General features: G+C 34.0%; 1 protein-coding gene across 1 annotated transcript; it reads right to left on the bottom strand.

The window, feature by feature from the left end:
* Window positions 1-346: 346 nt before the first annotated feature.
* On the bottom strand, window positions 347-11880 carry LOC149072371 (cofilin/actin-depolymerizing factor homolog). Its single transcript, XM_089246100.1, has 3 exons — window positions 11363-11880; window positions 8190-8467; window positions 347-821 (listed from the first exon to the last, which is right to left on the bottom strand). The coding sequence occupies exons 1-3, from the start codon at window positions 11363-11365 to the stop codon at window positions 659-661; spliced, it is 444 nt and encodes a 147-aa protein (XP_089102226.1). The 5' UTR covers window positions 11366-11880; the 3' UTR covers window positions 347-658.
* Between the last annotated feature and the right edge of the window lie 5268 nt (window positions 11881-17148).

Genomic DNA, 17148 nt, shown 5'->3' on the forward strand with positions numbered 1-17148 from the left:
AACTACGCAAAGGGGAAAAATACCTACAGCCAGAAAAAAAACATTTTCCACACCATTTGAAGGGTTCAGACAAACTTCTAGCAAACAAGCGCATCTTCCGTTTCTTATATAAAAAAATTTCTTATATATCCAAATGTTCCATATCCTGTCATACAACATTGGCCTTTTATATAATCTGTAAAACCTTTGTCTTAATAAAAATCTCCTTAGATAGGTTTCATTTGATCAATCTACATAGTATATCACAGCTTTCACATTCTATATCTTTAATGAAAATATTACCTACAAAAAAAATTTCCAAGATTTCCAATTTAAAACATGCATTTTCAAAAACATCAGAAACATAGAAAATTTGACACAGAATTTTATTGGGTTTACATTCCAAAAATCACAGCTGTTCCAGGCAATGATCAGTATAGAAAAAATGGTGACAAAATGCCAGCACTGGCAGTTGACAGCTTCCTGAGCCTACATTCCAATATGAACCATTATTTTCTGCGAGAACTTTCAAAACTGACAAGAATTTCTATAAAGCATGTTTTGAAAAAAAAAAAACAAAAACAGTGAAGTGATGAAACAGTCAGGTTCATAAAGCCTGTGACTGTACATCAAGCCGACACATACATAAATAATTTTAAATGACTGGATGCAACAGTTTTTACTTTCCACCTTTCTTAAAGGCATCTTCTATAGCCTCTTGACTCACTTCTTCATAGTCACATGCCTGTACATATTTGTACACACCCACCAGAGCTTTCTTTAAAGCATCGTAGCTACTCGAATAAAGCATTTTCTGTTTGATTTTGGATCCTTCTGGACACCTACAAATAATATACTACAATTACGATCACAATATAATTTTTTACAGTAAATTTCTCTAGTTTCTACTCAATCACTATGATATTGATCACAACTTACTGGCGTTTATCACAATGAAACTTCTTTAAAACAAACTTGTGTCCATAACAATATTAGTCTTTGAAATATCCTGTCGATAACTATAAATCGAATATATTTTGCTTTTACGTATGACAGCTTTAGAGAAGTTGCTATGGCAACTAAAAACATTAGCATTTAAAATTTTCTTATATGTGGTCATGAAATTAGAGTTAGGACAAAATAAAAAATTATTGGAATTCAAATATATCGGCATATCTACCATCATGGAAGAAAAAGTTCACAGAACCATTATTTTTGGAACAGTTTCTGGAGGGGGTCCTATTTCTTTCTGGCTACTAAATTTGTGGTTTGTCAAACAATATAGGGGGTGTCAGAAGTGTTTAACTCTTGTGGGTGCTCATCTTGATTTCTTACATGGAGAACTTCACTGTTTTAAAATCAATTAAATGTGTTTAGACCTATATTATAAATTTCTATGGGTGCTCAAGCACCCAGTTTTGATGCCACTGAAGCAGTGTCACATACAATTAAAGATTAAGATAACACATTACAGGACAGATAGAATACAAATCTAGATATGTAAACAAAATTAGTTCAAACATAGTTATTCAATTTTACTTTGTAACAAATTAGAAAATGAAATAAAAGTAAAAATTTAATGTACAGCAATACCCAAAACTCACAGGATAGATGTAACTGATAACAATTGTCTTTTGACAAAAATTACAAAATCACAAACCTGTATTTATTTCTGCACAACTTAATAAATAGGAAGTTATTTAAAAAAATACAGGTGGTTTCATAAATAAACTACCCAACTGCCCTATTTGGTCTTTCAATTCAAACAATTTCAATGTTTTCATAACACTTAGGTTTATCAAAATAAATAAGCTGCTTATTTAATAGGCAAGAAAATAATGTGGGTCAAAATTACAAAAAGTTAGACTTCTGACAAAGCTAACCAGTCTTTAAAAATAACAGATACCACACACACAAGCCTTCGGATTTAGTTTTTATACCAGTGTCCTCTAAAAAAAAAGAGATGTAGTTTTTATTACAATGTTCTAATTCACTAATTCTTCCTCCATTTTATCCTTCAATAATCTTTACTATTTCAGTAATAAAAGGTGTTTATGTACATATAAGGTATATTTACATATACCTATATATATATACCCCCAAAGCTGAATGTGCCAAAATCTGTGACGTACGCCACAGAACAATTGGCGCTACTGCAGAACAATTCGGAAGAATTTTAAGAAAAAGTGCAAAAAAACACTATTACATGTATGGGGATTTTTACCGCAGAACATTTCCAGTCAGCCGAGGGCTCGTCGCAGAAAGGTGCTAAACATTCTGCTTTGGGGTATACACACACACATATTCAATTAATTTTTTTTAACTTGTATGCAACCCAAGTGATAAAAAAGATTTATATTGTAATTATTTTCACAATTAATATTTAAATGTGATAAATATATTTGTTTTTTGGGTGAAGAGTCAGGCCACTAGAATCAGTGCAGTTTCCTCAGAACACTGAAAAAAGATTTTAGGATTTTAGTCTCTCAAAAATTTATTCATAGAGAAAGTGAAATTGTTAAAGAGTTAACTGTATAGACAAGATTTATCCTGGAATAGAATTTACTGCAGGGTTTGTGGAAGTAGCCAATGCCCTATCTATGGGAATAATTGTCACAATTGAGAAAAGTGTTTCTTTTCAAAAGTAAATTTCAAAAAGTCAAAAATTTCCCCAACTCTAATTCCCCTCTCCTCATGCTTTGAATATATATTAGAGAATTTTTTCATAGTTCATAAGGAATTTTATTCATTCTAGGTGGTTCTTTTCGAAGTTCATAAAAATATCACTGCAAAACTATAAAGACATTACTCCAGAGAGTATTGAAATCAAATTAATATATGCGAGTTACTTGTATGCTTTTGGATTATTTATGGAAAACAAATTTCAATATTGTTTTAAACATAGAATTTTTGGTAAAAGAGTCACAATTCACAATCTCTAATGACAGTTTTCAAAATAGGATAGCAAGAAAATGGTGACATTAAATTCATTCTTGCGGAATATAAACGTGTGAAGTTAGAAATTTCAGATACGTCATTCATGTTGCAAGCAGACAGTTATTAAAATGAAAATTACCTTTTATATGAACACCCTGTGCCCAAAAACCCAAATAGAAAGTTGTTGCCGTCTCGACGCCAAAAAAAAAAAATCCACATTTCTAAATGCAATATTTACAGAAATAATCCAATTCAAAAACTGAGGAAAGCTAAGAAAGAACACGGCAAGAACTAATGAACAATGCCTCCTCTGATTCTGAAGTTTCCTCTGATTTCGGAATTCAAATATCACTGAATATATTGCACTTGAAAAGAAATTTTTGTTTGCATCAGAAGAGACAGGACAATTTTCTATTTGGGTATTTCGGCACAGGTGTCCATATAAAAAATTAATTTTTTTAGTTTAACCGCTACACATCCCCTTGCAACAAGAATGACATATCTGAAATTCCTGACTTCGCACATTTATATTTCACAAGAATGACTAATATCTGTCACTGTTTTCTTGCTATCCCATTTCATAAACAATCAATTGTGGGACACTAGATATATAATTGGTACGATAAATGGGATTTCTAATAGTTTAATATGCTAATGCGATTTTTTAAAAGCAAGATCTTTAGAGCTCAATATTGTTCATAAGTCCAAAATGTGAGAACTATAACTTTATGAAAACTAATTAATACCCCAAAATTAACATTTCAAACTTTGAATTGAAAATGTGAGAGTAAATATTGAATTTAAATTAGAAATTGATTTTATGATTTAAAAAAAAAAACCAAAAAAAAACACCAGATTTTTATTTACCCTATCCTTTATAAACGATTTTCCCTCTATGCATATGAATTAATTTTTATATAATCCATGTTATGAATATGCACTTATTTTACCTTATATTTATCAAATTCAATATTGTCTAAAAAATTAATGTCTAATTTTCTTACTTAAAAAAATATACTTATCTTTAAAAATTATGGCTGAACAATATTAAATCCTAAAGACAATATTTGAAATTTAAATTTTAAAAACAATATTTAAATGATTTTTAATCAACCCTGTCATGTATACATTTGGATACGATATTACCCAAATGTATACATATGTGTATAACAGTTACATGTATGACTATGTAAGAGTAATACCTTTTATATAAATTTAATATTAAACATAAGTACAAGCCCATAACTAGGCTGGCAATCTGGGAAATGCCCCCAAGAAAAAAAATTGTCCTGGGACCTCGAGGAGACACGTTAGCCCTGCGTACATAGTAATAGTTATGTAAAAAAATATTTACACACGTGTACAGATATACATAGTGTTAAAATAAATTTTAAATGCATGAATATGAACACACTTGAATTAATGAATGGCAGTAAAAAATAAGCTACCCAGAATGAATGACCAATGTCTCATAGCTACATAATGTAAGCAGGCCTATATGCTTTATTTTTGTGTGTGTGTGTGTGATGTCCAATAAAAGAAAATAGTATATATATAATTTAGAGAAACACATACAACTCTTTATAAATGACCAATTAAAATATTAAAAGAAAGTCACGAAAGGGGGAACTAATTTCCCCCCTAAAAATTTTTCAATTTAATTGCCAACTACCCAATCCTGAAACGAAGAAAATGCAAATTAATAATAATAACGTGATCCTCACGTCTTCCCAAGGGATCAGCATGATCTGTCCAGGGAATTTGTTAGTGTCAGTAAACATCCATGCCCAAACCCGGATTCAAACCCAGACCTGCACAGTGAGAAGCTAGTTCCCTAACCACTCGACTGCCAGGCGGCAAATGCCGCCATCGATGTCAATAAATTTCTAACAAGCTCCATTAAAGACAACAGTTAATAGCTGCCAACTTCAAAATGGGAATTGGGGAATGTTTCCATGTGGATTCAAATTTCGTACAAAAATAAATTAGGAATTTTTTCATTAGTAAAAAGGTAAAAAATTATAGGGATTTTCCCTTTACAAAAACATGACATTATGTATAAGTCGCCTATTATCACCAACCAGTAGACTTTCTTACCTGTCATTACTACTCTCCAAATAAAATCTTGCCAAAAGACAGACATACAGAACACATGGTCAAGGTCACAACTAGAGAGAAGCAATCAGATCTGGTGTCCTGTGGGCAAGATTAGATATGGCACCAAATTCACCTTTTAATGGCTCCTATATTACACAGTACACCAAAATACATGCTTGTCCCGCCGACTAGTTGCTGCCCTGCATATGGTCAAAGTAGACACAAGTCATCTTGCCAAATTTCAGATGTCAAAAGACTGAAATGAACCTTTTGTTTGGCAAATTTTATCTTCCCTGAAAATGATATTCGAGTGACTTGACACAATGACAGAATTTATTTTTCGCTTGCGATGTTCATTTCCAAAATTACATAATTTTTCCCCCTCTGTAAATCCTTTGGGAATAATTTTTACCTCTTTACAATTACTAACAAAATTAATGAGATAAATTTAGAAATTCAGAAGATTTGGCAGCTATAATATTTACAAATAAGAAACTTTAAATAGATAAAAAATGATAAAAACTTAAACCGACTATGAGCTCACACACACACAAGCTTTCTTGTTTTTCACCTTGAAAAAACATCCACGAGTATGAAAAATGAACATTAGCTATTAAGAACATTAAATACCATTGTTAATGAAAAACAAGTTTGAATAATTCAAAAATACAATTACCGATAAATATTAAATTTCATACTTTCAATTTTCATGATTTTGCACAATTTATGTACCTAGTCATCTACTTCGATAATCAGGATATTACTGTAGTTTATAAAGGTCTTGGATCAAAGAAAATGTTTATGAAAAATCATTAGTATAAAAAAAATATGGAGCCAAGGTCTCAAGTTCATCTGTTACAAGTTATGCAGATATTATCCAAATGTGTACAAGAAAAGCCTGAAAGCTTATCAGAAAATACAGAGCATCATGGAGGTATGCTGCATAGAAATAACAGTAATGCAGTTTTTAATAATTGTGTAGAATAATTTCATTCGAACTCCTCATTCAGTTTCAAATAAGAAAAGCCTATTTAAAAAAGTACCAGGTATAGTCTATTTGATATTTATAAAGTTCGTATTTGACTATCGGAAAAAAAAAAAATTGATATTTCTGAAATAGATTTTCTAAATACAATAGATACAGCCATCACCCAACTCCATGATTTTAATACGAATTCCAGATAGTTCTAGGCACAAGCAAGTGTTCTTTCATGCCCCACACACAGAACATTTTATTTCAGATTTATACTTGATACAACAAATTTATGATCTATGCAAAATTGACCATAATCAAACAATCAACCAAAAGCATTGATACTGGAACTTAGAAGGCTCAGGCTGCACGAGGTCAACTCCCACCTCCCAAAGGAACTTTCTGAGGTTACAGAGTCCCTTAATTTAATTCATGAATATTCAATACAACCCTAGACCCCCCTCCGCATCTGTTTTCTTCTTATCAGCACCTATGGCAAAATTCAGACAAGTTCCGTGAGCTCAACCATGCATTATACAAATAAAGCAAGGTTCGAACTTCAGTGCTGAACCACTCGAAAACCTGTTTTTAACCCACAGCGTGGGACTGTTTTGACGGAAAACCCGGTTCTTATGGGTTTGGGCAAAGCGGCAGGTTTAGATGTGGCTTTACTGATTGCCTTCCATGCACAAACAAGATCAGCTCCTGTTTGGGAATTTCAGATATTTAGCACATTACTTCAAGTTTGTCTTCTCTCGGTTTCTTTCACAAGCATATAATATCATCATTGGTAAAAAGTGTTGCCATTTCAAAAAATATATAAAACACCGCAAGAAACTCAAAAACCCGATTTTTTTAAACTGATTTCCATAATATTGATAATATCGAGCGTCTCCCATAGGTCTAGTTTATTGCAGCCGTCCTTAGAAACTACGGACAATCTAACAGTTAGCAACTCTGCAAATCAATATTATTCTTAAAAATTTGGTTCAAAAGTAATTTGACAGCTTAACCCATTCAAATAGACTTACTGCAGCAAATTTGGACAGTGTACGGTTGAAAATTAAGCAATATACCTCAAAAACTGATGTTTAACATTCAGTAAATAAAGGGCAAAAGAGTATGGCAAAGAGTAACTGGCACCTGGTTTTAAAACGCCAAAAAATTTATCAGTGAAACAATGGCCGTTAATCAAGAATTTAAAACGCATGTTTTTATTATAGGGGGAAAATTGTCATAAAATGGGAGAACCGGGTCTTCATTAGATTATGGATTCATCCTGATAGTCGCTTACGAACAGTGATTTAAATGCCACAGCATTTCTAATGAATAAAAAGCAATATGCAGCATATTTTGGATATCCAATGAATCCAGTTGTCGCAAGTAAACAAGATTTTTTAGGATATTATTAATATAACCCCTAAAGCATTTTTTGAAACAAAAATTAATATAAGACTGAGTCTTATTTTCGGGAAAACGCGGTAGATCAAAATTCTATATAAAAATATAAAAAGGGATTTTTCCCCCTTTTTATAAATATGTATAACATCATGCAAACATTCTTCAAATTACTTGTTATTGCTCCTTCCAAATCAAATCATGCCAACAAAAATCACCAATGAGCCAAAACGGAACAGACTTAATAGGACATGGTCAAAACATACAAGTCATCACGCCAAAAATAGAAATCCAAGAGACTTGACAGCTATGCCATGATAAGTTGAAAATTCCTGTACATAGGGCTAATAAAGAGTCAAAAGGAAGAGAACTCAAATGTATTCCCATCTACTCGACCTCCAGACCAACTAACTCTCTTGTTCGGGAACAATTTAAACTCTTCAACAATTTTAAAACTTTGCTTGTTATTCTTTAAAGGTTTATCAACTTCCTTAGTTTCCAGAAAATAGATCTAATAACTACTGTATAAATTTTTCCACAAAAACATAACTAAAACATTAAAATACTCTGGAATAGTTCTCAAACTTTTAAGCTCATAGCTTTATCTTGTGGTCATTTACATATTGCACCCTCAATGAAATAATTGTTAATTTGAATAATTGAATTTATTCTAAATTTGAAGAGACAACATACTTTGATTATGTCCCCACCCCCTTCTTCCCAGCAACCACCTTGACATTCAAAACTGCTTTTGGCCAATAAATTGAATTTGATACACAAGTATTTAATATATTTTTAAATTTACCATGTCATTAGGACCAATCTATCAACACTCATCTTGCTATCACCAGTTCCCTCAGCTTGAACATTGGCTGGAAAGTCAAACACGCAATATCTGCAGTCCGTTTTGAACTGTTGCAACTCTTCTAGAAAATCGCTGTAAGTAGCATCTCTGGGTCCAGTCTTTTCCACATCTATGACTTTTTCATCTTTGATATGGTAGATGATGAACCTGTATTTCTTATCTTTCTTCACTTCTTCATATACTCTCTTTGCTTCCGTTGAAACGGTTACTCCTGAAGACTAAAAAAGAAAATTAAGTACATTAAAAAACAAATGAGACTGAATTCAATTTGCATTCAAGCAAACATCTAAAAAAAATGACATTCCTATTGGATTCACAATTACAAATTTATAGCAAAATGTATTCCGCACACGTACTTAAATACATAATCCATTGAAAAAAAATTAACTTCTTAACAATTCTTCTCTCATTGTATCCATTCGCCCAATATAATAAAGCACTAGACAATACACTCCCAACATCTATTCAAAAGGAATATTAGATTCCACAATTAAATTACAGGGAAAGTACACGCTCTTTCCTCCCCCCCCCCCCCCACCAAAATCACTAATAGCTAGCTATAACATGGGTGTAACATGCAAAAAGATTTTAGAAACTCGAAAGCCACCATAACAAAAGTTTGAGAAATTTACTTTAATACAATAGAATATCAGCAACAATGATTTTATGGCTATATACAAAAAAAACCCATCACAAAAACAAAACGATTTTAAAAAACTTCTATAAACATTTCAAGACATGTACAAAATTTAAATTCAGCCAGTCAAACCACACACAGAACAGGACTTGCATTACTTGGCAATGCACATATGCCAAACTTGAAACAATCCCCTATTGACTTTCATTACCAAGCACGTGTTCTTTCAGTATAAACCATTATAGTAGAACCTCGATTGTCTGAATACATTGGGACCGAAAGGTGTTCAGAAAAGTGAAAAGTTCGGAAAATCGATTTCTAAACTAGTTCGATAACGAAAATGAAAAATTCACCAATAAATAACATCCTTTCCCCCCTCCCCCGGCAAAACCATGATAAGCACTGTTGTCAAGAAAACGCACTCTTCCCCGGATCCAGGGTCGTAACTAGGATTTTTAATCGCCTGGGAAAAACATATTGCCATTTCACAACTTTAAAAACTAATTTTATGGTTTTCTTTGTTTCCCCCTAAAATTGTCATTCCTTAAATTTTGCGGCCCGGGACAGTTGCCCTCCACCTACTCTAGTTCCAGTCCTGCCCGGATCCACCCCTACTTACATCTATAATTCACAGGTACAGAATGTACAATTGTTTGAAAGTGGGTAAAATAGAAGGAAACTATTGAGTTGGGAGATAAGAGGATTCAAGTTTCAAGAAAATACCAACTGTTGAGCATCATTGACTGTAGAAAACTGAAGAGTTCGGTTGACTCAGTTGTTCGGATAAACGAGATTCTACTGTATTTAAATACCTGTAACAAGGGCTTGACCCTATCTCCCAGGTCATGTTAGCCAGTAAAAAATCTTTATTTGCACCTATAAAATTTATGTATGCTCAGACAAAAGAAATACATTTGGCTTCTAATATATCTGATTGGCATCAAATAATTTCAAAAGATGTGGTAAATTAAATTACTTCAATGTCATAGCTGTCAGTGGTCGAGAAATCAATTTTATACTCAACTGCCTATATACATTGACAAATATGATTTATAATCACAATCATTCATCAACAATGACAACCCCACTTTAACGAAAATACACATGTTTAAAATAAAATTCAAAACATGTTGCTATACCAAATATCAAGTCTAACCCTTTGACAATTACAAGATATCGCCTCCATAAAAGCTTAAGATTGACAAGCCCAGATATTTCCTAAAGTTGATTTCTCAATGGAAAGCTTTTCCCTATACCCCTTAGTTTACACCTGAAAATCAAGTCACTTTATTAATAAACATAGTATTTTAAAGTGGATTTAATCATTTCTAATTGCTGCTTCAAACACAGGGTTAACACTTTTTATTGCAATATACCGTCTGTAAAAGAAAAAATTAAAACTAAACACATACATCACATCTTTCAATAAACTATGACAACTGCCATGAAAATTAAATTGCCTGAATATACATTGTTCTGCAATGAACCCTTGGCTAACTGGAAATGCCCTACAGAAAAAAATATCCATTAAATAATGTTTTCTACATTTTTCTTAAAAGTTCTTCCAGATTGTTCTGTAGTAACACTGGTTATTATACAACGTACATCAGATTTCAGTATGATCAGATTCAGTATCTGCTTAGGGACAGACAGCTACTGCATTTAAAATACATTCACAGAGCCGCAACTTGGGAGGAGGGTCTTTTGAATTCACCCTTACTCTGCTCCTACATTACACAGAGCGCCAAAATGAGTGCTTGCTCCAGCTTACATAGTATGTAATTACAGCCCTGTTCAAATAATGAATAAATAATTTTTAATAACTCTGTTCACACACAGATAATATAACCCCACTTATACGAAAGTGCATATCGTTATATTTTAAAAAATTTGAAAGACAAAATCACTGTACTAACATTGTCTAATTTTTTGACAATATACAGCATATGAAGTGTATCAGCTAACAAACTTATTGAAACTAAATTTATGCATCACATCTTTTACCTGACAATTTACAATGATAGTTAAATTGCCCCAATGATTTCTTCAGATCATTGACACCTATGACTTAATTTGAATACATTCACAGTGAAAGTATATTTAATAACTGTCATGCACCAATGATAATGAAACACCCTTTTTACAAAAAAAATTCACTTTTTCTAAATTCAACGAAAATTTTATTAGTACATCGTTGTGTTTTTAGTTTTCAACTCTTTTTTGGCAATATACAGAGCATAGAAGATATATGATAAAAATACTATCAAAACTTTTTTAATGCACCAAAAGCTTTCAACAAACTATGACAATTCCCATAGAAAAATGTAAAAATTACAGCCATTTTTTACATGTGAAAAAAAGACGCAGACCCTCCTTAAAAAAAAAAAACATTGGCTATATAGGCACTAAAAACGATTATAGGCAACAGTCAGTAATTTAATTAAATTTTAAGGATAAAGATTTAATAAATTCTTACCATTTTGACAAAATTTAAATACTTTTAAATTTGTAGAAAGTATAAAAATCCTACTACGTGCCGGAATGGAAGCGGTTCGCGATTACAGTTCTCGAAGCAGCCACAGGAAGCTAGTAGGGTGGAACAGCATTAGTAAAGGGCCAACGTACTCAGTGTATATCCATCCGCCGTGCCGAAGACCGATCTCTGACCAATTATGACCGACCTTACGATCAGAAACAGCGCGATAAACCTACCGAGTGACCAATCAGAATGCTTCTTTTATATAGTGCCCTTATAAATATGATTTGCAAGAAAATGTATTCTACGAGCACCTTTTAATTTCGGCACAGTTTTCTTCGGCGGAGTGATTTGATAAAATTAACGAGCATGTCGGTTTCTATATATTTCTTTTACGGAGGGGGTGGATGTGAACAAATTTAGCTACTTCAAACTCGGCGTAGTAATCACGTGAGGCACGTCATTTTACGAGCTCCTCCAATTATACAAGGAGTGCACACATATTACCTTATACGGATATCCTATCCGATCACAGCGGAAGTCAACGTGATTTCGCCGGTTGATACCGCCGCGTGATACGAGATTATGAGATTTTTCAAATTTTATATTTTTCATAATTTTGAAATTTTAGCGTTTTGTTCGATTTAGTTTCATTTTTCACGTCAGAAAGATGAAATGAACTTTTGCTGTATGGCGATGATGATGAAATGTGTCATAAATAATTTTTTTTCAAAAATTTAGATATTGACATTTGATTTATTTGTCATACGTTTCCATTAGTTTATGGTTGTTTCTTATGAAATTTTTGTTATTGTAAGGTTTTCCTTTCAATGCGATATGAATTTAAATAGTTAAATACACGTAATTATCTGACCATACTTCCTGGAGAAAAATACGGATTTGGCAAAGTTGCTAATTATTTTGGTGTTGAAAACTCAAAAACATCACAAAAATTAAATAACTAGAATTTTTTTAATTCTTATGAAAAAAGACCTGAAATACTAAATCTGAATAAGTGGATTTTTTTCGTAATTTTCCTCCAGGTTTGGCAATCCCGACAATTTTATAAAAATGTCCCGTATTTAAACGAGGCCAACCCAAGCTTTTATTCTTTTCCGTAATCGAGGATTTAACCCTTTCAGCGTCAATCCCGATATATCTTGTCAAACTTGATCTGCTTTATTTCTGTCACCCTGAGATATTTCATCTTCTAAAAACTCAATGAAGCTGTTTTTGCAATAAAATATGTTTTCCATCCCCCCCCCCCCCACTCCAACCAATCAACTGCCAGTGGGTAGAGTCAGCTCTTGTTAAAGGTTAGATAAGAAGGAGCGAGAAAGAAATATACGCGTTCTCTCTCTCTCTCAGTGTATATATATATATATATATAAATAAAAAATATTTTTCCCCAAAAAAAATTTTATCTTCCTAGAAAGCTGCACACATCATGGAAAGTGTTTTTGTATCATAGTCATGGAAATAAAAGCGATAGGAGGAGTAAATTTTCCTGTTTGGGGTAAAAGCAGTTATCTGCTCGCAATCGGAAAAAAATTCTTAAAATACGTGGCAATTTTTGGTAGTTTTCGCAATTTCAAATGTGGCAGTTATGTGGATCAGGAAAATTTTAAAAACCGCTTAAAGGGTATAACTATATTCCCAGCTTATATACGGATAAATTATAATCGTTATTATAAGATTATAAATATTAATATTCCTCTTATACGCCATATGGAAACGATTTTTTTCTTCTTCATGAATTGCATTTCAATCCACTGCGTTCTGTAATAGCGCTTCACTTCCCACCATTTGACAATGTTTCAATGATTTCAGTAACTATTGGCAGTTTTGCTTCACTTGGCATCATTTTGATCACAATTGGTACTTTCCCGTATTTGAGATCTCAAATTTCCTTATTTTTCTAATGGGAATATGGTAAACAATAAAAATAGCCATATTTACTAAACTGACTAAATACTGGAAATATGTTATTGCAAAAACCCGAAGTGTGACAAATTCGCAAATTGGCTGAAAGTTTTGGCCACACGCCACAGTCCGATTTTCAGAAATGATTCAGAAAGTGGCCAGAAATCATTGGCCAAAGTTCGATGTGCTGATGTCAGACGGTCCGGTAAGTGCTAAATCCATTTTTTTCCATCGCCAACGTGTGATACATGACACTATATAACATCTGTATGAGGCTTTTCGAATAGACGTCATAATCATACAAGGGACAAACACTAGATTCCCATACAGATCAATGTTAAAATTGCCGATTTTAGCGTAGAAATGCGGAAATTTAGTGGGGTTTTCAGCCACATCAATAATTTTAAAAATTGAATTGAATTTTTGATTTTCGAAATATTGAGTTTGCTTAGAGATACGAAGCCCAGAAAATTAAATATAAAATAATGACCTAGACCCATTTTTGAGTTGGATATCCATGCAATAACATTGATTTCAACTTTTTATTTATATTTTCTCAAGCACGAAAATGAGAATTAATGTTTCCGTATTGTCTTATTATTATCCAATTGCATCAATCCATATAGTTTAGGATGTTTTGAAATTAATTATGTTCCCATATAAATTACATTGAAGAAATTCCGCAGCTTTAATCAATCATTTTTTAAAAGAAAAATGTTAAAAAGAAATTTCGAAATATTTAGCTCCCATTAAAAAGAAAAAAAAACCGATTAATTTCTATGTTTCTTTAATTCGATTTGTTTCTTTCATGAGTCGCCCAGGAAGTCGCCATATTGGTTACCTTGTATGTCCCTCAAGGAAAAGAGAAATATCACGTGATCCCAAAAGACTCATTGGATTAGCTCCCTGTGACGAGAAAGAAAAAAAAAGTGAAATTTGAAAGAAAAACTATAAAAATAATTACTACATATATAGACATCGTTTTTTCTGCTAAATTTTGGAGAGGAAAACTATCACCGTATCGTGACTTCGATTTGATGGGTTGCCATAACTAACGGGGGCAAAACTACCACGAAAAATTACGCCAACTTGACAATGATCCCGAATATTTGTTTTTTCGTTATCGGACTTTGACGAGGGAGGTAAGGTCACTTCGGAAAGTCCGAAGTTCTGACATTGGCCCAATTAATTTACAACGAAATTAGCGAATTCGCGAGCTGTCCATTTTCGGGCTTTGACAGTAACATGTATACTAAATAGGGTGACTATATCGCCCACATTTTACAGAATATTATCGGTGGCCATCTCGACATTCTAAGAGCAACACTAATATCACTGAGCGGTTCTCCCGCTACTTATACTTCCACCTAGGGCCAAGTGGTTTTTCTAAAGCCCTACCAGGCAAATTCTCGAATATTTCAACCAGAACTCATTTTTGTATCCCCCTCCCCTTTTCTTTTGAGGTGCCCTGGTGCTGAAGCAGGGTTTTCTCAAGAACATGTTTCCACGATGCACGTGGCGCATGCTTGAGATTCGGACTACGTTTACGGTATTTTACACTTGCAATATACCGTAATCCGAACACAATTTTTTGAAAAATAATTACAATAGGACACAAAAAACATCAAACACGTACTTTCATTTTATTGTGCGAAAAGTAATAAAACGTGTGCGGGGCCGCTGGATCGTTTTGTCCACTGATCCACCACTCCATGCAGCAAGCGCATCATGACCCTGCATCCCTCCGGGGTGTCGGGACGTTTAATAACAGCTATGGGTACAAGTACAAAACAAAAAACAATCAGTAATTCATCCAAAAATTGATGTGAGAGAGCGGGAAAAAATAGCGTTACGGGCGAGATTCGAACCATCAACCCCTGTTGGTTGACTTTAATTATACTTCGTACTAACTGCTACTACTATACCACACATGTACCTCGTCCATATTCCTCTGCGGAACCTCTAACGAATTGGTACATGCGGGAATGTGCGTGTACGTGTAGTGAAACCTGACGTGAAGTTTGTATCTGTGTAATGCGTGTTATGTGTAAAGCTGCCACCAGTTTCTAACTATGAGTGAATTGTAATGATTGAGTAATTAATCGTTGTAGGCCTCTTGCTCTCTGTGACGAGACTTTTCAATGGGGAGATCGGCTCGCATTTGCGCCTCGAAGTACTAACTGCTGCTAGCCGGGATCCTACACAATTGAATATATCAATTCCCGAACATCTATTTGTCACTAATGTGCATGCACTCTCGGAATGGATAGTAGTATCCTTTAGTAAAACCGCAAGCGCTTAGACGTCAGTTTCTATCGAATTTTTTTTTTTTTTTAGCATTAGAAGTTGGTAGGTCCCCCAGGTGTCTTAGTTATCAACCACCAACACACCCCTTTCCCCGATATGCACGTATAGTGTAGTACAGTGTTTTTTTGAAAGTGTGCGTCGCGGAAGCGTCTCGCTGCAGTGTTGTGCAGGTTAGAACCATCGAATTTATATTACGGGCGTAATATAAGCTCGATGGTTAGAACCCTTTTATATACGAAGACGTCTAAGTGCAGTTTAAGCATTGTCAGCACGTGCTTTTCTGGAGATATGTAATATAATGGATATACTTAATTCTACAAAGGTTCGACATCCGCGATTGATACAGTGGTTAGAACGCGAGATGCACAAATCGAAGGTTGTGCGTTCGTGTCCCAAAAATCCGGCTGTGGTTTTTTTCCGTTATTACCATCTTCATTTTTTAATGTATGCGTGATCTTAAACTTTTTATTTTAATAATATTTGATTTTTTTTAAACCGTTGCACAGGTTCAATGTGATTCATTTACATCACCAATCGCTAGATGCATTCCGGGGTTGTGGTGAAAACAAAGTCAATATTTCCGGAGGCAGGGGCAGAAAATCACCGTGGTGCGACAAAAATGACAAAATGAAGCTGTCTGCGAACGAACTGAGTTCGACCTACAGGTGTACTTACTAACGTTAGCGTACGCAAAGGGGGGGGGGGTCCCCCCGAGCCAAGATTATAGTGTTATCTTGCAGGGAAAGCCCCCCTCAGAAGGTAAAAAAAATCTGAAAACCCCCTCGAGAAAATTCTGCGTACGCCTAAGGTTAGTAATAAAGTAGTCGGAAATAGCAAGCGTTTGGCGATAAGTCAATATGTTGCCAAAGCGTTACAGCCAGACACACTCGCGCATACGCGTTCTGACAATGCGCAACACTGCAGCGAGACTTTCATTGCGTCGCGGAGAGCTAGAGATACCAACTTATGCTTTGAAAAGTGTTTTTTTTATATGGCAACAAATATCTACCAAACTATTCTGGGGAGCCGCGAGTGTGACAGAAGTTTATGTGTGAGAACCACTGGTACAGTACTATAACACGGTAGACAGAGTGCCGTCTTATGACATGGGGGGCCTCACAAAAATGATATCTGGTTGAAATTTCCGAGAATTTGCCTGGTAGGGTCTCAGAAAAATTACTTGGCACAGGGGCCCATGATGCTCTTAAGACAACGGTCCTGAGTAGATAAAATAGAACACGGAATCCATAAAACTGGTTTACACTTAGAGGAGGTATATACGGGGTGATTATAAAAAAACTATCCCGACATATGGGCCCCTAACTATCATACCATTCACAGAAACTGAATGAAATTTTGGCATAAGGTATTTTGAGGTATGCGCTCAAGAATGATATGGAAAACAACAGTGTCACTCTAACACTTACGGTTACAGTGAGAAAATTTCGAAAATATCAAATGGCAACACCAAGTTTTTTGTATTGGAATGCGGTCTCCATACTGAAAAACACTAAATAGCGTTCGAACGGCAACTGTTGTATGAAAATCACCGGCGG

The sequence above is a fragment of the Pholcus phalangioides genome, unplaced genomic scaffold (genome assembly GCF_987345545.1).
Source record: "Pholcus phalangioides strain wild (caught in Gottingen) unplaced genomic scaffold, Ppha-v1.0 ptg000017l_1, whole genome shotgun sequence".
NCBI lineage: Eukaryota > Metazoa > Arthropoda > Arachnida > Araneae > Pholcidae > Pholcus > Pholcus phalangioides.

Bases quoted from the DNA above. Each gene is read 5' to 3' on its own strand.
- LOC149072371 (XM_089246100.1), bottom strand. The intron at 822-8,189 runs GTAAATTTAAAA...TATTATTTGTAG, and splicing joins AGATTGGTCCTAATGACATG to GTGTCCAGAAGGATCCAAAA.